General features: G+C 40.3%; 2 protein-coding genes across 2 annotated transcripts; one reads left to right on the top strand and one right to left on the bottom strand.

The window, feature by feature from the left end:
* Positions 1-871: 871 nt before the first annotated feature.
* Positions 872-9,104, bottom strand: LOC308148837 (uncharacterized protein C4orf54-like). The gene is made up of 2 exons (XM_080520367.1): positions 4,720-9,104; positions 872-1,004 (listed from the first exon to the last, which is right to left on the bottom strand). Exon 1 carries the CDS (start codon positions 9,053-9,055, stop codon positions 4,742-4,744), a length of 4,314 nt encoding a protein of 1,437 aa, XP_080376493.1. The 5' UTR covers positions 9,056-9,104; the 3' UTR covers positions 872-1,004; positions 4,720-4,741.
* Positions 9,105-16,097: 6,993 nt separating this feature from the next.
* On the top strand, positions 16,098-20,773 carry LOC308149374 (leucine-rich repeat LGI family member 2-like; the record flags this gene model as incomplete). Its single annotated transcript, XM_080521093.1, has 8 exons — positions 16,098-16,273; positions 16,353-16,424; positions 16,743-16,814; positions 17,482-17,553; positions 17,734-17,805; positions 18,364-18,533; positions 19,116-19,280; positions 19,926-20,773. 8 exons carry the CDS (start codon positions 16,098-16,100, stop codon positions 20,759-20,761), a joined length of 1,635 nt encoding a protein of 544 aa, XP_080377219.1. The 3' UTR covers positions 20,762-20,773.
* Positions 20,774-23,926: the final 3,153 nt, after the last annotated feature.

Below are 23,926 nucleotides of genomic sequence, written 5' to 3'. Positions count from 1 at the left end.
CCAGTAGAAAGGCCTTATTGATCATTGCTGCGTATTGGGCCATTCAGTTGGGCTCAGAAAGTCAATAAAAAGTCATATTTACCAAATTCTTGCCTCCACTGCTGTGTTTTCAGCAGTAAAGTATTATTCACTTAAAAAGGGAACATTGATTTTTAGCCTACAACTGTTGTTTGATTTCTGTTTTGGGACACTGATATACAATATACATGTAAAATTTTGAGGTCTTACTTCCACCTGTTCATCACACGCTTGTGTGTTTGCCCTGTGATGGACAGGTGACCAGCCCAGGGTGTACCCTGCCTTTGCCCTGAGTCAGCTGGGAATGGCTCCAACCCCCATGTTAAGTTAAATAAAGAGGAATAGAAGGAGGATGGATGGAGGGATAAAATGCCGCCCAACTAAAGATATAATGCCAACAAATAGGCCCAGTTGGATAAGTTACACAGTGATAGCCGTGACGCATGAGACCCCAGAGTTTGTTAAAACATTTGAGTTACTTTTTGTGTGGTTGCATTTTATTTCCAATATGTTAAATCTTTTACTTGGAAGAGCAAAATTTAATTATTTTTTTTTCAAGAGTTACACAGTTTTATTTGAGATTTTTGGTAAATTAAACCTTGTAAAAATTAACCAGAGGCTTAACCAATAATAAATAACATGTGACCCGCCTTGTTTCCTTTTGAAAAGAGATGTTGCATTGCATATACATAATCTAAACAGAAATGGGAGCTCTGGACAGCAGCTTAATGAAAAAAAAAAAAAAAAAAAACTGATTTACATAAGAAAAATCAGCTGGAGAGCACAGATGAATATGTTAACTCTACATAGTGCAGTGATGCACAGACTGCAGCAATGTCTGCTGCAAGAACAAACAGCATAACAGCAAAGGGGCTGAAGGATGAAGGCGAAAGTTGGTAGAAGTCCTGGGAGTAGATCACGTGGCAGAAGGACTGGGTAACAATAGCTCTTATGGTGAGTGAAGGACGATTTCTCAGCAGAGATATCTAGAGGTGACAAACAAGACACAACATGAGTGTTGAACTGATGAACTGACTGAAAAGCAGGTGTAAATAACAACAGTTTCTAGAGCAACGGTGTTCAGTGTTTGTCTGGCGTAGGACAGAACTTGCAAGTATAATCCATTAAAAATGCATTGACGTTTCAGTCATTAGGTTTCCTGGTCCTGAACCAGCTGACCAAATTCACCCAGGTCACTGCCAGAGGCATGCTACTCGTTTTGTTTACATAGAAGTTATGGAGTCCACAGTTCTCTCCACCTCCTTCTCCCCCGTTTAGGAATAAGCAAAGGGGGGGAGGGGGCTATAAAAAGTTGACCCCATCTCAGTCCCGTAGACTCGCTTCCAAGCTGGAGCTGCAGCAGCATCTGATCTCTCCGAGCAGCTGTCCTCCGCCTGCATCAGCACAACAAATACTTTACATTGCCTGACCTTTTCCTCCTGCATCACCATCCCAGCCATGCCCCCATGTTCCTCCGCCCCGACACACACACACACACACACACACACACACACACACACACACACACACACACACACACACACACACACACACACACACACACACACGCGCGCGCGCGCGCACACAAACACCCACACACACACACATGCGCGTGCGCATGCCGTGTTCTCTTCACACTACTACTAAACCCTATGTGAGACCCCCGCCTGCCACACACCCTCCCAGCTGACATGTATCCCTCATGCTCATGCAGTTGTGTCGTTGCTTTGACACATTAGCTGAGAATTGACTTGCTGGTTGTATGTGTCGGCATATGTGTGAGTTCATCAGGACTAAAGAATGAGCTTTCATTTTCTTTTATATGGAAGCGCTAGCTGCAGCTTTAAGAATGTTTAAGAAAGTTTTTCAAATCTATTGTTGTTGTTCTTTTTTAAGTTTAAGTTTATTTTGTTGTATCTTAATTTGTATAGAAACTTTTTTTTTTTTTTTTTTATCTTGAGCACGTTTTATTGCACTAATGTACTGTGAGATCCTTCTGTGAGAAACAGGGAAAACTGAAGAGATCAATGTTAAACTTAAATCTCCTGAGCGGAGTGGAAAGAGACATACTGTCCTTCTTTTTTAGAACTCAGTTTGGGTGAAACACCAAAGAAAACACATCAAAACAATCTTCATTAGTTCATCCACCTGGGCGAAAATAAACAAACAAATCAGTCTTTTTCAGCTAATTTTGAATTAAACCTTTGATTCCCGGGATGCTGGTATTATTTAATTCTACCGAGCTTCAAATGTTTAGCTGTTATTGTAAGAAAACATCTATTTGTCTGCGTTACAGAAGTTTCAAATCACAGGAAACGCGAGTGGATACATCAGTAGAACTGCGTTCGACAGTAGCATTAGCACTGTGATAGATGGATCTATGTTAACAATCTATTGGTAAGCATTACACGACACGGTGCAGCTAAAGTCGAAGACGATGGATGCTGAGAATGTACATCTTGTTAAACCTAAACATTAAGCTGAGCGTGACGTGTCCTAAAGACGCTCTGCTGTACACTGTCCATGAGATATCGATTGGTTTTTTTGTTTTTTGTTTAATTTCCATGGTTATGTAACAAAAAGATTTATGCTACAGACTTAGTGCAAATAGACATTTGAATATTGTCTGATTGGCTGATCTTTTTTTCTATTTGGTTTGTGTTGATGCAGTGTTGAAATTAGCAATGACTGAAGATACACCACAATCTATGCAAGAGGAATTTTCACCCACATTTCCACAGCAAAAATCACAAAACTAACTAAGTCAGTGGCCCAAAGTAAAGTTCCTTCCTGTTGTTATTTGGAGAAATGTCTTAAAAGTGCATCACACAACCACACAAACACTAAAATGGCCTTTGTCAGTGGATAATACTGCAAAAAAGCAACCAAAAAAAAAGGATTAATAAAAGCAAAATATATAACTTTATTTAATTTTCCCAGCACTGTCATGCAAAATATTTATTATTACCAAATAAATTGTATTGTTCACATTTGCTTAGATTATCGTCTAAGTGATGAGATAAGTTTCTGTTATTTTAGAAATCAAGATACTGCAGCTTAATCTGTTTCATATATTTCTGCTTAAGAATCCTCATTTTGTTCTCGAGCAATTGGCTAATCATTACCGTCAAATTTTGAGTAATGTTTTTCAAACCTATGTGGGATATGAACATATTGGTGACCGGCAACATTATAGGAGTAATTAAAGCATTTCTAACTGATTAAGAATAACTTAATGTAAGGTGTCACTGACAGGAATAGTTTCCTGTGGCACTTTCCAACCCTGAGAATAAGCCGTGTAAACAAACTCGTCTCACACCATCAAAATAGCCCGACGATGTGTAATGCAGAGAAAAGCTGCGAGCCGGGGCTGAAAATCGAATCTCGCAGTCGAGCTCAGTCGAGTCAGATTACCTGTCATGAAGCTACTGCATGTCTATTAACACTGACTTGACACCAGGAGAGCCGCTGAGCGTCACCCCTGTTTTTAGCAGCATTTACGAAATACAACAAACAACTTTCACACAGATGCTGGTGACTTCTAGACAATGGCTCACTGTGTTCAGAGTGAAGAATCTTGAGTGAAGAATCTATAAACCTAATTTTGGACTCTTGTGCTTGCTGGAAACAGTGTCTTTAACACAAATATGTCACACCTGGTATTTTTGAGAAAAGGATATGACTTTCTAACTTTATAGTGTGTGTGTGTGTGTGTGTGTGTGTGTGTGTGTGTGTGTGTGTGTGTGTGTGTGTGTGTGTGTGTGTGTGTGTGTGTGTGTGTGTGTGTGTGTGTGTGTGTCTGTGTGTCTGTGTGTGTGTGTGTGTCTGTTTTAGTTTTGAGCCGAGGAGTTTAAAAATAATGTAAATAACATAAATTCCCCATGTCTAAATTAATATAAAATTGATTCTGCTATAAATTAAATTCAAAAATATATTGTAAATAAATCAATATGCAGCTGAAACCTCGTGGTATACTAGCATTTGATTGCATTACATAAATATTTCCTTTATCTTTCTTGGCTGATTAGTTGACAGAATTAATTGTTTGCTCTGTGAACTGTAAATTTGGCATTATGTAAAGCCCAGAGTGTCATGACAAAATGTGCTATGATGTTTTGTCCAAAAAAACACAGAGAAAATCTTTGAGATACTCTGTTTACTATCACATACAACAACGAAAATAAGCAAATCATCACATTTGACAACTAAGAACAGACAACTTGAACGTGCGTACATAATAAAATACAGTCATAATGATGTGTTAGTACTTGGATCGTTATGTTTTAATGAACCAATGCAGCAAAATCACTTCCTCTGATGTTTTTTTTTTTGTTTAAATTAAGCAATGAACTCAGTTCTTGACTGATATTTATGTTAGTACATAACTCATTAACAATATGCAATATAGGTTATTTTCATGGTGATTCAGGAGGACACGATCTCGACTGAAAACCTGCATTACAATGGCAAACGCAACAACTTCTGTGCAGTCAGATCAACAGTGAGCTCAAATTGCATTTTATCTGCTTGATAGAGAAATTAATTCCAAGGCTGAACATTTTACATTCACAGACATAATGAAGAGGAGAAACCAAAGTGCAAAAGGGAGAGAAGTATTTCCTTAAAAGAGGTGACAGCATGTCCTTACTTCACACAGAATCTGTCAGTCTGAATGAGCAGGTGGAGTTTGTGCAGACTTACATGTATGAAGATGTCCTGTTGGTCACCGATGCTCCACCACAAAGCTCATCGTTGTTCCATCAAAGGAGGGTGGGGCGATGATTCTTGGACCTTGTTGCGTGGTAATGCTGATGACAGGCTTCCTCTCGGAGCTCACCACGCTTCCTCTCGTGGTCACGTGACCCAGGCTGACGGGAAGCTTCAGCGGCCCAGGTGGAGCTTCCCTGGTTGCACTGTAATATGCACTTTCCCCTACTGCTGCGATGTTCTCCAGACTTTTGGTGAATTTGGCGTTTTCTCCTCCCGCTTCCTCGGAGTGACACGGCGACTGTGGTAAAACCGGCTGGGCTGCTAAAGTGGGAGAAGTGATGAAGCCCGGGTAGATCATGTAGGTGGGGGCGTATGCTCCCGGGCTCAGTGCCAGGGGAGACAAAGAGAGAGGAACAGGGGTGACGGGTGTGACAGGAGTGACGGGGGTGACAGGAGCCACAGGTGAATGAGACATGGGTACATCCACATACTGACCCGTCTCAGGGTCAAACAGTCTCTTGGTGGTGGCCTGTATGGGAGTATCCACCAGGTAATAATGTCCTGTCGTGGGGTCTAGAAGCATCTTCCGCTGCATTTGTAGGACAGTCTCTCCAGAAGAGGAAGTGGGGGACACGGACGGGAAAGAGGGGGAGAAACACAACACCTGCTGCTGTTTCTGAGCCCCTGTTGCTGCAGGCAGGTGATGGTAGGTGGTTGTAGCTGGATACTCTGTGCTCACAGGAGATTTTTTCTGCTCAGGCCCTTTGCTGTCAGCAGCTTTATCCTCACTAACATGTGCAGCAGGCTCTCGGTGCAACAGTTTGATTTTATTTGAGTAGCCCATCCCTGGTATAGTTAGATAGTTCTCAGAGTCTGGGCAGCCCTGTGTGACAGCGGGATTAGTGGGACTGATTTTGACCTTTCCCTGCTCCACCTGGCCATGTTTTGGTGGCTCTATTTTCACAGACAGAGGAGCCACCGGTGTCTTGGAGCTTTTCATAGTCGACGATTCCTGCTGTGTAGAGCTTTGTGCAATGGAGCTATCTGAACTAACACTGATAGGGGCTTTATTGCCGAAATGAAGGATGCTTTTGTTAGTAAATGTTTTACCTTGTTGTGATTGTATTTTAAAGGTGTCACTGTTATATGGAACACGTATGATATTTGTTGCTCTTTTATCTCCCTGTAGTCTTCCCGTGTCTGTGATACTTGTTACAGGTTGAGGAATCCTGTCAGTGTTTGTCATCTCTAGCTCTTCGGCTCCCTGCTCCTCCTTGGCAATGAGCGACATGACATGGCTGTCTGTGATCGGGCGTGGAGCCTGAGTTTTCCGTTTCCACTCATTTCTATCAAAAACATAAAGCTGCTCCATCGTTTTGACTGCAGCTTTGAGTTTTTCGAGTGCATCCTGCTTTGGGACCGCAGGATCATTCCTCTTGTCTGCGATCTCACCTGGGAACTTTTCCTGCCTTTGTTTTGAAAGTTTGCTTTCAAGATTTGCTTGAATCTCCGATTGCTCAGACTGGCCCTGCTTGGCTGCGACAACTGGCACCCTGCTAGTCGGACACTGTGACGATGCATACTCACTTTGGGTTGTTTCAGATGGATTATCTGCCTCTGATTGTTTCTGTGAATTGTTTTTGGTTTTAACAGAGTTGCATTTGATCACAATAGGAGCAGGTAATAAATGTTTAACAGGTTCCATTTTAGCTTTTTCTTCAAGCTTATCAGCTGCTGTGGAACATTTATTCTCACTATTATCCAAAGAAACAAAGCCATATGAGCTTTTGACCAGTTTACGCACATCCCTGACATGGTATATTGGTGTCTGAAACTTGCATTTTGTTTCTCTTATATCTCTTACAGTGAAATTTGGAACCCTTTCTGCTGCTGACAAAATGTGACATCTGGTTTCATTGGGTGTCCTGAAAGCATTGACATTGTAACTTATTTTGGGGGTCAACAGACTGGCAATGTTAAGAGTACAGCCTTTATTTTCTTTCACACTTCTCAGGCATATTTTTATCTCAGGTGCTTTACCTCCCTTCTCAATCCCTTCTCTGATGACTCTGTTTGCATTGATGTTTGAGTTTAATTCCTTCTCACATTTTTGGGAGCCTGCAGCAGTGACTGTAAGGGGCACGTGTCCAGTTAAGTTTTCTGTAAAATTCTTGTCCTTTGGAAGAAGCTGGCAGCTCGGGACAAAAAGCAGTTTTGTCAGCATGCTGCTGGTGTCTAATCCCTCCTTTGCAGCCGTCCGGGTGTCACCTCCGGGTGTCAGCTCAGCCTCCTTCCCAGATTCTGGCCCATCTTCTTTTAAAGCATCAAAAGCACTGGTTTCACTGTGGATGAGCAATGGTCTTTGAGGCTCACCTTGTCCCCTCTCTGAATCCTCAGGTGCTCTGCCCGTCTTTGTCTCCTCTCCAGAGGCAGAAGAAGCAGGCCTTCCTCCCTCCAACCGCTGATCATCAGCAGAATTGTCTGTGAATCCTGAGCCCGATTCTGAGATTTGCCGTTGAAGTCCTCTGCCTTGACCCATTGCTGGATATGTGTCGCGGATTTCACCTCTCTCCATTTTGCGCTCCTGCTCAAACTGCATCTTTTTAGAAATAACATTTTTCAAAAGACTTGATGCAAAAATTGCCCTCTTGTGAGTATCCTCCATGTTGTCAGTGTGATATTGCATTTCATACCCTGATCTGGCCAAAAAAGTGCCAGCAACCTCACCAGTCCGTGCCTTCCTGGAGCCTTTTGGACCTCTGCTCCCCTCTTCCACATTACAACGGAAATTTAAGGTGACTCCGCGCTGCGCCGGCTGAACAGGATCTCTCAGCTGGATCTTTTTACTTGACAACGATGCTTGCTGTGAAGTTGTCCTGTTGTTTAAGGCATACATTTTGGTTTGAGGAGCTTTCATCCCGGGAGTAGACTGATCATGCCCCTTACTGTCCACAGTCCTATTCATTTCCAACGTGGCACTGGAAGTCTTGTGCGCAATTACGCTGTGCTCTCCTCCCCGTGATATGTTTCCACAATTCCAGTCAACATAAGCCGACCATTTATTTAGCCCATATTCCGACACGGAGGATTCACTGGAGGTGCTAAGATTGATGGCATCGAAATATGGACATGCCAAGCTCCGGAAAGACTTGGCGGTCAAATTACGCACCTCTTTATCAGCGTCGTCCAATTCACTGATGGAGCTGGAAGCCCCACTGGAATACTCATTAATATCTTTCCGTCTCAGTTTGGTTGCAAGGTGCTGACGGCCCGGAGCAGGGATGAAATATTGGGCTCTATCGCACAAGGGGCCCGCTCTGGCGCCAGAGCTCACAAAAGAGTAGTGGCTCCTGTCTGCTATGTGTTTTGTGTACCCACATGTCGCGTTGTCAAAGATACCGACTGGTTCGTTCACGGCCCTGGAGGATGTTTGGATGGATAAATGAATTTTCCCCAAATTGGGGTCTTCGCACTGGTTTTTGCCCACACTTTCGTCTGAGCTGGCGCACTTATCCGAGTCACAGAGATCACTCTCCTCCTGCTCGGTGCTGACAACCGCGCCACCAAGATTAGACTGCACTTTCGCCTGCAGGCTCCTGCCCTCCAGTATCAGAGTCCCCTCCTGGGTTTCATCGCTTTCGAAAGACGCGTAATCCACAAAGGAGTAGACCAGGTTGTCGTCTTCGAACTCCCAGCAGGTCCCGCGGCCCAGGTCGTAGTCCACGTCGTGGTCGAGCTCGGTCAGCTGGATCTCGTGCGTGGTGATATAGTGTGACTCGTCCTCCACCGTGTCGGAGCCGCTGTGGTCCGACAGCACCGCGCTGGCGCCGTCGTCCGACTCCGTCTTGCTGTTGAGATACATGTCCGTGTACCGGAGCTCGTCCCCGCTCTCCGTGCCCACATGCTCGCTGCAGTCGCTGGGGTCGAGCTCGGCTTGCAGCTGCTGGCCGTTCTCGGAGTCCTGGTCGGAGTTGGTGAGTTTGATCTCCGGGGGAGGATCGGCCGACACAGGCCCCGGGACGGTGCCCCGCTCCTCCTCCTCCTCCTTCTCCTCAATAAACTCCTCCGAGATGATTCTGCTTTCCCCGTCATGCTCCCCCGGCTTGACACTGTCGCATTTGACCACCGACAGCTGGTTTCCCTCACCTGTGAAAGACACTTTCACAGTTTTGGGGCCTTCGGGTTTCATGTCCAGGTCCACATAGTTGGACTCGTCGCTGTTCGTCTCGGCGGGGTGGTGGTCCTTACGCTTCTTCTCGTTCGTGAGCAGCTTCCTGTGAAGTCCGGTGTCATCTTGGTAAGTGAGAGTTTTCTCCGCTGCTTCCATTTAGTCCGGTCTTACCGTCAGGTGGTCCTCGTTTGCGATGTTATCCTGACACAGGACGGAAAACTCTGCAGGCTTGCGGCGAGGGCGCACGGCGCACGGCGCTCGAGGAGGGGAGGGTGAGAGAGAGAGAGAGAGAGAGAGAGAGAGAGAGAGAGAGAGAGAGAGAGAGAGAGAGAGAGAGAGAGAGAGAGCGAGAGAGAGAGAGAGAGAGATGGGGGAGTCCCAGGGAAAACCCCCACCATGGTGTCTCAGCACACTACAGCGCCCAGTCTCTCATTCTCTCATTCTCTCATTCTGTTCAGTGCAGTTTTTCCCTCCTGAACCAAAAAAGTTAATTTTCAGCACCTTTCCACAGAGAACAGCTCCTCTTCACAACACAGTAAAGTCACTTTTTCCACCACTCATATAGAAGTTTTGCCCGAACGATTTCAGCTCTTGGTTTGTAATTGCAAATACAATATAGTTAGAAAAATATTTTTCTATAGTGAAGCACTTTCAAAGTCTCCAGTTCAATAGTTTGTTAGTTTGTTTTTAAACAGCGGTGTAACTTTGATTACAGTTTGTTTTATTGTCTACATTTTGTTAAACATTCAAAACTTTATTTTCCCATCTTTACACAACGTGGAACTGCCCTGATAACTGACGCGCGCGCAAACACACACACACACACACACACACACACACACACACACACACACACACACACACACACACACACACACACACACACACACACACACACACACACACACACACACACACACACACACACATACATACACACACACACACACACAGGTGGTACATAATACATATTAATAAGGCCGTGCTGTTTTGATTTCTTTGGTTAATTTACTTGTATATGTATCCATTCATTGAGATGAAATGAGATGAGATGAGATGAGATGTGTGGGTGGCTCTGAAAGCCACAAATCTTAGCTCAGCCTCTGAACAGTGGAACATTTTCTGAGGAGTTTACTCAGAAAATGTTTTTATCTCTGGTTTAACTGGTGACTCTAATGTGAGGTGTCTCTTTGTGTTTGCCCTGTAATGGCTTGTTGACTTGACCATTTATCAGTTGGGATTGGCTCCACAGCTCTGTACATGTACTTGCAAATAACACGTTTACAAAAATTCTAAGCAGGTCTTCGTGTTTTATTTCCACTTTTGTAATGAAATTCAGGCAAAGCCAACACTTTGAAAGTTAATCAAAGTAACTAAAACATATACTATCTAATATATATACAAGTACTTTAAAACCAACCACAGTTGAGAAGCAAATGCTGAGGCTTATCGTTCAGTAGCATGATGCAATCCCCAAAACATGTCCATGCATAATCATCGTTCATTTTTAAGTCAGTGGTCACATTTCCTCATAAATGCTGTTACGTAATTACTACGAATAAGGAGGTACTCTGAGATGGGATGAAGTTATAAATAAGCTACACAGCTCAGTTTGCTGAGAATGATACATATTATTGTCAGTGCTTTGGTTGTTTAAAAACAACAACAAAAAAAGAGCCAAAAAAGCTAAATATTATCAAATTAAACAAAACAAAACAGAAGGATGAATATCTGGCCAAATCGGTCACATGTTTCCCGGCTCGATTGCTTTGTGTAGTCCACATTGACACCACCTACATTTGTGGACTCGAGAATCGCGTCACTACTTTGTCCACCCACTGTAACAGCTGTGTAGTCAGCGGGGAGAAATATTCACCATCAGCTGGTGCCAGTCAGCTAAAAGAATCACATTATCCATTCATCCACAGGCGCAGCGTGAGATTTGTTTTGGTTGTTGAGCTCATCCAGCCTCACGCCTTAAGCTAAATTATGCTTGAAAGTAGGTTTTATAGAAATAGAGGGAAGCCCACATTCAGAGGGGGAATCAAATTTATAGTTCAAAACACATAAGCACTACACCGTATGTAGATAGAAGACAAACAGTATTTACATGTACATTATATAGTTTCTACTTGTGTTGTGGATTTCTACCGGTGACCAGCAGAAGCACACTGTCTTGCATAATAATGATCAAGTTATTAAAGGTCTTTCAAAGTGTTTAAGGCACAAGTGTTGTTTCTGGACAGGGCCCCAGGTTTGTGGTATGCAACAGGGAGGGGGCGGGCCAACAGTTGCTCCGTGTGGAGGGCACACTGACAGCCCTATCAAGGACAGAGGCCACCAGTATAAAGCCTTTCTCAACCTCAAACCCCACTTTTACTGTCAGCTGGGTGTAAACACTTCCTGTGTGCTTCCAGTTAACACTTTACTTCTGTTCTTCCACATTTGACTTCAGTAGTTCATAATTAACCCTAAATAGCCAATTAACAGAGTTGCTCACTCACTCACTCACTCACTCACTCACTCACTCACTCACTCACTCACTCACTCGCTGATATTTGTCTTTGCATTTTACTTCAAAATGTCACTGTTGTAGTATCCGGGAATCAAAATAAATTTGATTGATTCTTACAATTTTTGTTATATTAAAATTATTTTGTTACTTTTTATTATTATTTTATTTCTACAATAATATATTGGCCCACAAACACTCTGAATTGGTGCAAATGTAACACACTCTAATATTGTTGTATACAATTTAATACATGTAATATTTGTTGTCCAGTGTTTTTCCTACTGTAAAGGATTGGAGTACTTTTCTTCCTGACTTACTTCCTTTTATTTATTTATTTATTTATTTATTTATTTATTTATTTATTTATTTATTTATTTATCTATTTATCTATTTATCTATCTATTTATTTATTTATTTAAGACAAAATTAATGGATTTTGTGGAAACAGTTAATCATTACTTCTCCACAAAATTTAATGAAATTTCAAAAGTAGTCAGATTTTTCTACGCTTATTGGACTAACACCTTCATAAAACATTGGGAAGGGGTAACATATTATTCAATTAAATGAATGTAATCGGGACAGACAGTTTGTGATTAATCCCCCCCCCACTCAGCTCAAGTCCCAGCTATTAGAAATTTCACGGCACGCACAGGTTGAACTGACCTACACAAAGCTGGTAAATTTAGGTAGCTATTTAAAATAGGGACAGCTCTCACGCAAGCATGTCAAGATCAGTTTCTTAGAGTGGCTACATTAAAACAGCAGGTGTTAAATCATGAGTACCATTAATCAAAGTTATGAACGGGCCATGTGGAGACCTTTTCAACCCGCTCTGTCAGCCACACAAATCAGGATGCTTGTGCAAAACGTGAGAAATGAATCACATTGTTTACTAAATAAACACTTGACAGTCAAGGATTGGTTGAACATGAGCATACCTAATTTTTAAGTGTTGATTTTACAGTGATGGATTTTCAGGGTTGACAGGTGTTAGTGGGACAGTTGTTTGTCCACTCACAGAGCTGAAATACTTCCGCAGGGACCCCTGAAATTTTGACTCATTGAAATGGCTCTAATCTGTACAACTGGGGCTTTAAACCTCTGCCAGATGTAACAGCAGATGAGACGTAGCAAATAAAGTTCATTTTCAAATGAATTTGTTCAATGAAATATGCAATGATGGCTACATAAAACAAACAATACAATAGAATCAAAATTTTTAGCAATTAAGTAATCGGACACCGGAAATACCTGGGCACTTTCCTAAAAAGTACAATAACACATAAAACAGTCTGTAATGAACTTAGATAGTATGAACGTATTAAATTGGTATTAAAAAGAAATGATATAAAAACCATAGAAAAAGCCAACTTAAAACCATCAGCATTTTTCTCAGTTTAACTATAATAGTCAAATTGAAAATAAAATACAAAAAAAGATTTAGAATGTGATTGATTTAGGGTTTTTTTTCCCCAGTCTTTCCCAAAGTGATAAATCATACACAGCACACTGGCATGTGTTCGCTGGTCCGTGCAGCAGCAGCAGTCGTGACTCTCTGACACTGACCGTCGGGCTCTTTGCAGCTCCTGAGGGGGAATTGGAGAAGTTTGAGAGCCTGAACACCTGCTGTGAAGCAGTCACCAGCAGCCATACGCCGCACTTCTCCAGGTTACCCGCCATCTCTCACCGGTTTCATGGTTCAAAGGGGTAAAAGGTCACCTTCGGATTTGAAAGTGTGGCATGTGAGCTGGTTCGGTGGATACAAGGGATTAGAGTGTTACCCTAAACCACCGATAATGACATTTCACTTAGGGAGGATTAATGATCGTCAGAGTATTCAGGTCATTTTCACTGAACCCCTGGTGAAGGTTTCACTCGAATAAATATCGTAAACATGACCCATAAAATAAAATAAATCATGGTGTCGATTTAAATTCATGTCCAAATTAAATCACAACATTATGTTTTGTGACACAGGAAAACCCAGCATTAGCTTTGTGCAAAAGTGCATTTTTCAAATGAAACTGAGGTGTGAAAATATGGAGTAAAAGTCAATTTCCCAAACTTCCCCATGTGGAATTAATAAAGTCTGATCTAATCTTAGATCTCTGATTTAATCTAATTGGTGTAGAGGAATTTACTGGAAACTTGAAGTATGATCATAAGCAAAAATGGCTTTTGGAAAATTATTTTTTGCACCTACTGACAATTTCATCCATAGTTCATCAGCATAATCTATTATTATTATTATTATTATTATTATTATTATTATTATTATTATTATTATTATTATTATTATTATTATTATTATTATTATTATTATACAGACATTCAAGGTAGAAGCAAAATGCAGTTATTTGGCATTAATAGTGTCAAGGGTCAGAAAGAACTGATTATTTGTATGTTTTTATGACGGTTGTCTAGAAAGAGATAGCAAAGAGATGTTTGCCGTGTGTCATTTGGAGTGTTTAGGGATACTCCAGCCTAAAAACAGCAGTGCAAGAGGCAGAGCTGTGATGAATTATGCCAGTAATGGCAGACATGTACGGTTGCTCCCTCCTGGCCTTGGGTATCTGGTTTCACTCATGCTCGTAGACCACTGGTCTTCCAGCAAAGGTCAACACCTTGTTAGGCCCTGCTGGGACAACTAACAACCCAATTGTTGCGTGAATACTTCTCTTAATGAATTGTGATGATAAGTGGCCTGGATCTGAAAATTAGTTGGAGACGGGAATTTGGCTACCATTTGACCAAAATCGGATTGAACAAACAATTGGGAATCAGACTAGTGAACAAATCATGACCATCACGACACTAATACCGACAGGTATTATCATTTTATTTGAAATACCTACACTGAAATAGTTAACAGTGAATTCCCCCAATATCTCTTTTACTTTATGTTGATTCGGAACCTTGAGTGATTGCTGTTATAAAAATTAGAGCAGTACTAATATATCATGCAGCATGACCTCAAGTGTGATTAGGTTGCAGGAACACTATTTATACAGATGAATGTAATAAAAGGGATTTGTTTCTTCAATTCTTCTGTCACTTCTTAAGTATTTCTGATGTGGCGTCACCCATTTTTTTTCTTTTTTCTTTTTTTTTTGTCAAAAGAAAAAAAGAAAACGAAAGTATCACCCATTTATATCTTCTTCATAAGCATATTTAAGCATAGTTAATCATATGTTTGTTTGAGATCGGGTGTTTTTGGTGTCATTAGAGTTTTTTTTAAAACAGATATGAGATCAAAGGATACAGATGTGATTTTTTCAGGTTGTTTTACTCAATATTAGCACTCATGGAAACCCTCTTGTCCAATCAGATTCCTCTGTTGTAGAAGATTTGTTGTAATTGTTATATAATACTAAATGACTTGAAACAATAACAAATTGTATTATGATAAAAAGGTCAAACTGGGATCTTAATGTTGTTGTAGTATAGTCAAAATTTTTTGGTGCCATTTTGTAAGTAATTTGTGTTCAAAAAGAGAAAGCTGGCATATGGATCTATCTACTATCTACTATCTACTAATCAGACACACATACATAAACAACAGGAGCATTTTCACGTTGCATCTCAATTTTCTAAGTGTTAACTTTTAAGTTAACTTTTGTGTAGAATATAAAGATGCACTTGTTTATCTCCTACCTCGACACGACCACTTAAACAGTGCTTATTTACCTCAACAACAGCTCAAGCTGCTCTTCGTAACTTTACGTTTAGATACATAAAGTGGAAAAAACCCAGTGTGATTTTATTTCATTGACAAAATTGACTCAGGACCATTTGAATAGTTTCATTCTGTATGTTGTTGGCAGCCTCCCTCTAGTGGTCTAGTGATGTACCTGCGCACCAACAGCTACAAATGATGATGTAATACAAAATAATAGGACACACACGCACGCACGCACGCACGCACACACACACACACACACACACACACACACACACACACACACACACACACACACACACACACACACACACACACACACACACATTCAATTGTCAATTTGCTCCTATGTTTTAATGAATACTTTAAGATAAAAAAACAACATATTATCTATCTATCTATCTATCTATCTATCTATCTATCTATCTATCTATCTATCTATCTATCTATCTATCTATCATCCATCCATCCAATGATTAACTGTTTACTTGTTGTATTTACTGCATTCATATGTGTATTAGAAAAAAATATGGATTTTACACTTTATTGTTCTTTCTGTATAAATTATTGATAAATAGTCCTCTGTTCTGTGGAAACCTGTCACCTGCTAAACTGACTCATTTCCTCATGCGTTCTGCTGCTGAAATATACTACATGAATATATCCGTTGTGGTGTCTCTGTACGTTTGTGTTGTTGGGGTGAATTTTGCGTCATGCTGACATAATCTACCAAAGCTACACAAATGATTACAAAATGCCTACATGCACATTATGTGACTGTTTTTTTCATGACAGATCACCATTGTACTGACGAGAGTAGGGTTTTTTCACCCCCCCTTTTTTTTCCCCTCATACTGAGCCGATGCATCCTTCCGGGACGCAGCTGCAGCCGTATCAGCCTGTGTCAGGGCTTTCACTACCCTGCTGCTGCATTTTCATATCGCCTCTGCAAGCTCTCATCTCGCCCTTATCTACCATTACTGCAGTGGTCTGAGGGCAACATGATGTCTGCCAAGCAGCGTTTCGTGCTCAGTGTTGCTCTCCTGTGTTTTTATGCAGGAGTTGAATGTAAAAAGAATTTCAAATGTCCTTCAGGATGCACTTGCACCAAGGAGACCATCATCTGCGTCAGTACCGCTCAGCTCCCCCGGACTATACCCAATGAGATCAACTCTCTGTAAGTAACTGTTACTGCTTGTTTCACCACAGTGCTGCCACAGACTGCTGACATGTGCTTTATGTGTCCGTCCTAACAGAAGCATGGTAAATGGGTCCATTGCAGAAATCACAGACGGGATGTTTTCTCTCATGCCCTCTCTTCAGCTTCTGTAAGTGCCAATTCATTGATTGTTCGCAACTAATGGATTTCTCAGAGCAACACACACACACACACACACACACACACACACACACACACACACACACACACACACACACACACACACACACACACACACACACACACACACACACACACACACACACACACACACACACACACACACACACACACACAAAGAGTACCGTATTTGAATTCAAGTATACAAACTTTTGTACGGCAGTTATCAAAAGAAGAAAGAAAAACAAACAAGTAGAGTTTTACAACTCTGTTTGTTGCACTATTAAAGTTTGCATTTCTTTCGCAGGCTTCTAAATGCAAATTCTTTGACCACAATCAAAGATGATGCGTTTTCTGGTCTGCCTCATCTGGAGTATCTGTGAGTATCATTAATTTAAAAAAAAAAACAAGACTAAAATCCTTTCAGTGGTAATGTGTGAACTAAAATGTTCAAGTCTTATTTCGAAGGCAACAGGATTAAATACATTTTTAAAATGATCCCCTTCTCATCTGAAAGGCTACATCACCTCATACTGACTTGTCTGGGAGCTCACTGTCATATTATAAATTATCGATATTGAATCAGTTGGGTTATACAGCAGAAGCATCACAGACCATGAGGAATGATGAAACTGTCCTACCTCAGAGCTGGAAAACTAGATGTAATCAATTTAAGACAATGCATTGATGGATTTTCTTGTCACTTCCTAAACTGGTCTAATGTTACACCGATATTAATATGGTTCAAATACTAAACTTCCAGATAAGCCCATCAGAACTGACGAAACCTTTCAGATGAAAGATGAAACATCTTTGAAACCTTAGACAAGTCTATGTGCCTTTAAATCAACAGTTAGATATACCATGAACAAACTGATGTCCTTTATTTTATTTATTTATGATACGGGTTCTGAAGCTGTCCATGTCAATGTTGGCCGTTGCTCCACCCATTACCATCAAAACCATTTAATTAATTGAATAGTCACGCGTATGTTTATCCGACAGTAGCTGGCTTTCCACAATGGTAAACAACTGTTGTCTAACAGGTTTATTGAAGGGAACAAGATCGAGACAATCACCAAAAATGCCTTCCGTGGCCTGAGAGGTCTGACACATCTGTAAGTCTGCTGTCATTCCTCCAGAATCCTCACAATATACACAATTGACGCTGCGCTTTCAGCATCGGTGTTTTATACCTGCAGTAAAATACTGGTGCTGCAAGTCGGAGAAGAAAAACTGAATAGACAGAAATTTCTGTTTCCTTTTTTTGGTGTGTGTTCATGTGTGGCTGCTGTTAGCTCGCTCGCAAATAACAAGATGAGATTTCTGCCAAGGGATCTCTTTTCTGCCTTGGACTCCTTGCTGGAACTGTGAGTAAGCACTTACGATGTCAGCAGTCTGTGTGTGCGTGTGTGTGTGTGTGTGTGTGTGTGTGTGTGTGTGTGTGTGTGTGTGTGTGTGTGTGTGTGTGTGTGTGTGTGTGTGTGTGTGTGTGTGTGTGTGTGTGTGTGTGTGTGTGTGTGTGTGTGTGTGTGTGTGTGTGTGTGTGTGTGTGTGTGTGTGTGTGTGTCACTTGTATTGACCTAATGCTATTTATATAACGACATTAAAGGGAGTTTTCATCCTTCTGGAATCTATCTATCTATCTATCTATCTATCTATCTATCTATCTATCTATCTATCTATCTATCTATCTATCTATCTATCTATCTATCTATCTATCTATCTATCTATCTATCTATCTACCTATCTATCTATCTATCTATCTATCTATCTATCTATCTATCTATCTATCTATCTATCTATCTATCTATCTATCTATCTATCTATCTATCTATCTATCTTAGAGTCTGTATATATGCACTTTATATTCTCATTGTTCTTCATCTGGCCTTCTTTCGTTGGTGATTTCCTCTGTCGTGCACCAGAGATCTGCGTGGAAACTCTTTCCAGTGCATTTGTGAGAACAAGTGGCTGATGACGTGGCTGAAAAACACAAACGCCACAGTATCAGATGTCTTCTGTGCAGGCCCTAATGACATGAAGGGCAAGCGGCTCAATGACCTTCCTATTCCACCAGGCGAATGCATTTCCACAGGTAAAAAGGACACAAGTAACGTTTCTGAATAGTAACAGGCAGAAGTAAAATTATGTTAACTTTCTAAAAGAAATCAATGGAAAGTGGAGAAAGGAGATCAATGAAACTGTTGAATAATTGAAGAGGATACTGCAGGAGAGCATTGTGCATTAAAAAAACAGAGCCAAGATCTGCTAACATGTTTGCCTCTGAATATGTCCACAAATATGTATGTCTGCATGGAGACACACGTCCATGCAAAGCACAGAAGCATAAGTGGCCACAGCCGCGGGTTAGGTAATTTAAAGACATTAAATCCATCCACACGTTGTAAAGCTATTTCTAAGAAACCCTCGTGGTAGAGCTAGATTGTTAGGATTTATTACAGTGGATGTCTGGAACACGTTATGAGTCATATGTGACCTTGGCATGCTGAAGACTTGTGAGAATATTGAGGGTGCCGAGAATAATAAGCAGCAAGGTCACATATAACAGATTCCATGACTTCACACATGTGAGACTTTTCACTGTTTTAAAAATCCCAAATATGATGTTTGAATTAGATCAACAGATCAGTAATTTTTCTGTGATTTCTTCTCACAGACTTTGTGCGTCATCAGTCCATTCCCATCCAGTCCATGTCAGCGGACATCTTCTCCTTCAAAGAGGATATCTACATCGCTCTGGCTGCCCCAAACACCAACAGCTGTGTCATCATGGAGTGGGATCACATCGAAACGAACTTCAGAAAGTTTGACAACATCACAGGTTTGACTACTCCTACCTTCAGTCATTTTATTTATCTTTGATTTGAATCTGAATATCTCTAATGCTAATTGTGTCACACAGTCATTCAACTCCATGGAAAGATCCCAATATGCTAGTAATTTACTGATTAAATATTTAATTTGCCTGCAGTATTGATCTCTTACGTAACTTCACTGCAAACTTCTGTTTGTTTCCAAAACCATTTACAAACATTTGGTCACTGATTTTCATTTATTACAATGTTACTTAACTTACATGAAAATGAGAACTATTTGTTTAATCTCTGTAGATAACAAAAACATCTGAAGATTATTCAAACAATGAAAGGAGGTTCTTTGCAATCTGAACAAAAACTTTATCTGTTCCATGGGGCTCTTAAGATATCCTTTAAAAAGTTTTGACGTCTTTCTAATCTGTACTTAAAGATTTATTTCTTTGGTGGAAACAAACATTTGACACCGATAAGTGGTGAGTCATTGCTGATGTTAAGCTATTTTCATTTACTGTAATGGAAATAACCAAAAGAAAATCTGTTGGATCTGTAAGCTACATTTTGAAATAGCTGATTGTTTTTTTTAAACCAATTCTAACTTGTGAGTATTTTCCCCACATGTTTTAAAGTAATTGGTGTACTTTTATTCACAGGGAAATCTGTTGTTGGATGCAAGTCAGTGCTGATTGAAAACCACGTCCTGATATTAGTCACCCAGCTCTTTGGTGGCTCCCACATTTACAAGTTTGATGATCAACAAAACAAGTTTACCAAGTTTCAAACAATTGAGGTCTTCAACATCTCCAAGCCAAATGACATAGAGGTCTTTCAAATAGAAAACGACTGGTATTTTGTGATTGTGGACAGCTCCAAGGCAGGCATTTCCACTCTCTACAAGTGGACGGACCAACCAGACCGCAATGAAACTGGCTTCTCCTCCTACCAATTCCTCCATGAGTGGTTTCGTGATACAGATGCTGAGTTTGTCGAAGTGGACGGGAAGTCTTACCTCATCTTGATAAGTCGCTCTCAGCCACCTGTAGTTTACCTGTGGAACAAGAGCACCCTGAAGTTTGTTGTTCACAGTGAAATCCCAAATGTGGACGACGTGGTGGCTGTGAAAGCTTTTCGGGTGGAGGGTGAGTTGTATCTGGCCATGACCTGCTACATCGGCGACTCCAAAGTCCTCAAGTGGACCAATAAGCAGTTCACCGAGATTCAGGTTCTTCCTTCTCGGGGAGCAATGATCCTGCAGCCTTTCACCTTCTCTGACAGACACTATCTGGCTCTTGGCAGTGATTACTCTTTCACACAGATCTACCTCTGGGATGTGGAGACGAAAACATTTCACAAATTCAAGGACATTTATGTTCAGTCACCACGATCATTTACTGTGCTCGCCAATGACCAAAGGAATTTTATCTTCGCTCCCAGCTTTAAGGGCAAATCTATAGTTTTTGAGCATATATTTGTAGATTTAAGCTTATAAAACTGAATAAAATGACTGCTGACTGCGATATGATGTATGCACGCTACTCATTGAAGTTCTTCCTTATGCAACTAAATATGCCTTTATCCTTGCTAGAGACAAACTGAAAATCATATGCATTACTAGCAGCTATGGTGGAATGACTAATGTTAGATTACAAGTAGCTAGCTACAAATTAAAAGATGGCAAATTGAAGGCAATCGCATGCAGTTAATTTCGAAGGCACACCTGATGTATTCTTAAATATTACTTGGCTTTTTTTTACCTCAAGCAATAGCCAAGACAAGAAGTATCAAGACGGGCAATGTCCATCACAGGCTATAGCATGGAAACTTCACACATTTATTATGTGTTATATTAAGCTTTAAATTCAAATGGATTGGGAAAATGGATTGAGTTGGACAATAGACTTGGACAATTGTACACCAGGAAAATGCATATGCTCATACTGTAAGAGGCGGGAGAGAATGTGCGTGAAAGATCTTCTTCATTGCACTTGCACGTAGGCTTTGATGTATATGATTTGCTTTGACTTTAGTGGAAAACAAAAAGTTGAAGGCCACCTGAGAGTGAACCCCTAAAGGTTTCAGAGGTTTTCCTATTGAGTCTGAAAAACAAAACAACTCCAAGAGAGCTAGATGCATAATCTACCCTCACAGAGCAGGAGCTTGATAATTGCTTGAATACAGAAATTATGTTTTCCAAAGGTTATTTACCTGGAAAATAGTCAATCAATTGCAGTGAGTTGGGAAAAGAACAACAGAAGTCAGATTTATTTAAAAAAAAAAAAAAAAAAAAAAAGACTTGAATCATGTAACTTCAGCTAGCCAGATGGCTTGTAAAGTGGACATTGTGCCAAAATACGTATATTATTGCAAAATCAGTTTAGAAAAGTAACAAGTAGCTGAAATTGATGTTTGGATCTACTTGGCCTGGTACTAACATCCACTCATTTAACAAAAAATGCTTTTGATGAAACCAGAAGATATGTTGACTATATGACTGATGATTTAAAAGTGCGAAGCTGAGAATTCATTCTTCACCAAAAATACAGCTGAATGTCTTTGATTAATAATATGAGCTTGAGTTTAACTGCACATTTCGAACAAGCCAATGTATGGCTGTGCTACTGAGTGCCTCATTACGTAATAGCAACGCAAGGTATTGTATCACCTACTCTTGATTCCTATGCAAAATGTGTAATAATATGTGTTGGGACTGAAAAGCAATCACAAGGTCAACCATGTGCTGTCATGGAACTTAAAAGGCTTGAGACATTTTGTAATGTGTTCACTTTTGTTTATTGATATATTGATGCTTTTCATCTATTGTACAGATTGTTTCCCACAGGGAATTATATGCAAATCAGCCAAATATTGACTTTGGAAGTCAAAAACTGCATCCATGTATAATCAATACGTTTAGTTTTTTGTTTTTGTTTTTTTGTTTGGTTTAGGCAACAAAACATCTTATTGACCTTCTATCTATCCTGATGTACATGTACTTCTTGATGATGTATACTAGTACTGATTGTGCTATATTTTCTTTCCATTCTACCATATTAAATCATTTATAAACAATTCACCATGTACACAGTGACTGTGTAAACATGGGTTTGTGGAAATGCATTAAAACAAATGTTAAGTACTTGTATGGTAATCCTGCCTTTTTTCCCCCTCTCCAACATTCTGGCTTGGCAGATCGACAGCGAGGTCAAATGTGGTCATAAACCAATGAGAAAGTGCTTCAGAGAGCAGGCTTGGAATTGAAAGAACTATGAATGACTTCTGAGGCAGTGTTTTGTTTTGGTTATAATACATAAGGAAAAAAAAAGATATGATACAATGAGATATGTGTTGCTTTTATATTTGGCTCTTTACCGTTGGTCAAACCTGTGTCCCTTTTCAAACAAACCTCCCAACAATGCTTCTGACTCTTAAATAGATGGGGACTTTTTTTGCAATCAATATATTATATAGAAAGATAGTGAGGCTCAATAGCGTTTAATGACAAATTTTTATTTTTTTAAATATATTTTTGGTGTGTGCTTTTAGATATTTAATGAAATACCTCAGTTCAATTAACCATGCTGATTTGCTTACAGAAATGTTTTAATACAAGGTCATGTGTAAAGTAACTGATGGATGTGAAATCCATGACAATAGAAACCCATCCCTCATGTTTCATGAAATGGGACTGGCCTCTTCTTTGGTAAAACAGATAATTGCCCCCTCTAAATACAATATGTATGGACACCCGGAATGCCACAGGAAATTTCCAGTTGACTGTGGGGATCACATCTTTTTTGTCAAAGGAAATGTAATATCTCTGCGATAATAGCAACCATTTTGTTGATGTGAATTAGGTAGAGTGGAACACATTGAGTGTTGTTAACGTTCCACGTTGATAAGCAAAACGTGTTTCCAAAATCACAAGCTGAACATACTGAGGTTCATGTGTTCTTTATTTTCACAATAAAGAAAACACATACTCAATGCGCAATGAGGTCCATGAAAAATGAAAATGACTGCAAGTAGTCTTCTAAAAGACAGCGCTCCAATGAAGCCAGAAATATGGATGTAATTATGTCATCACACCAGAAAAATTTAACAGCCACATTAAGACAATAACAAAAACACCTTACTATCATCGGAAAAACATTGCAAGAATTAAAGGGTTTTCTATCTGAACAAGATTCAGAGAAACTTCATGCATTTCTTTTCAGCAGGCTGGATTATTGTCACAGCGTGTTTACTGGTCTCAGTAAAAAATGTGTTGGACAGCGGCATCCATAACAGAATCCTCACCAATACAAAGATGGTGGGGCACATTACCCCTGAGCTTCAATCTCTGCACTGACTGCCTGTGTGTCACAGGAGCCACTTCTTGGCCAAGTCTTACTGGGTCTTGGGCCTAAATACACCTAGATTCACCTGTAGAATATGAAACATCAAGACTTCTGTGGTCCTCGGGAAGAGGTTGACTGAGTGTTTTACAGTTCGAAGAAACCTTTTGAAGCAGCTTGTCATTCCGACACTCCTCACCTTTGAGACAAACTCCCTGACCACCTGGGGAGTGCTGACACACTCACCCCTTATAAATGAAGCCTTAAAACATTGTTATTTGCTCAGGCATTCCAATAAGCAATAGATTCTTATTAATTGT

This window comes from Blennius ocellaris, assembly GCF_963422515.1.
Source record: "Blennius ocellaris genome assembly, chromosome: 3".
NCBI lineage: Eukaryota > Metazoa > Chordata > Actinopteri > Blenniiformes > Blenniidae > Blennius > Blennius ocellaris.
This window is presented reverse-complemented; position numbering and strand designations above follow the sequence as displayed.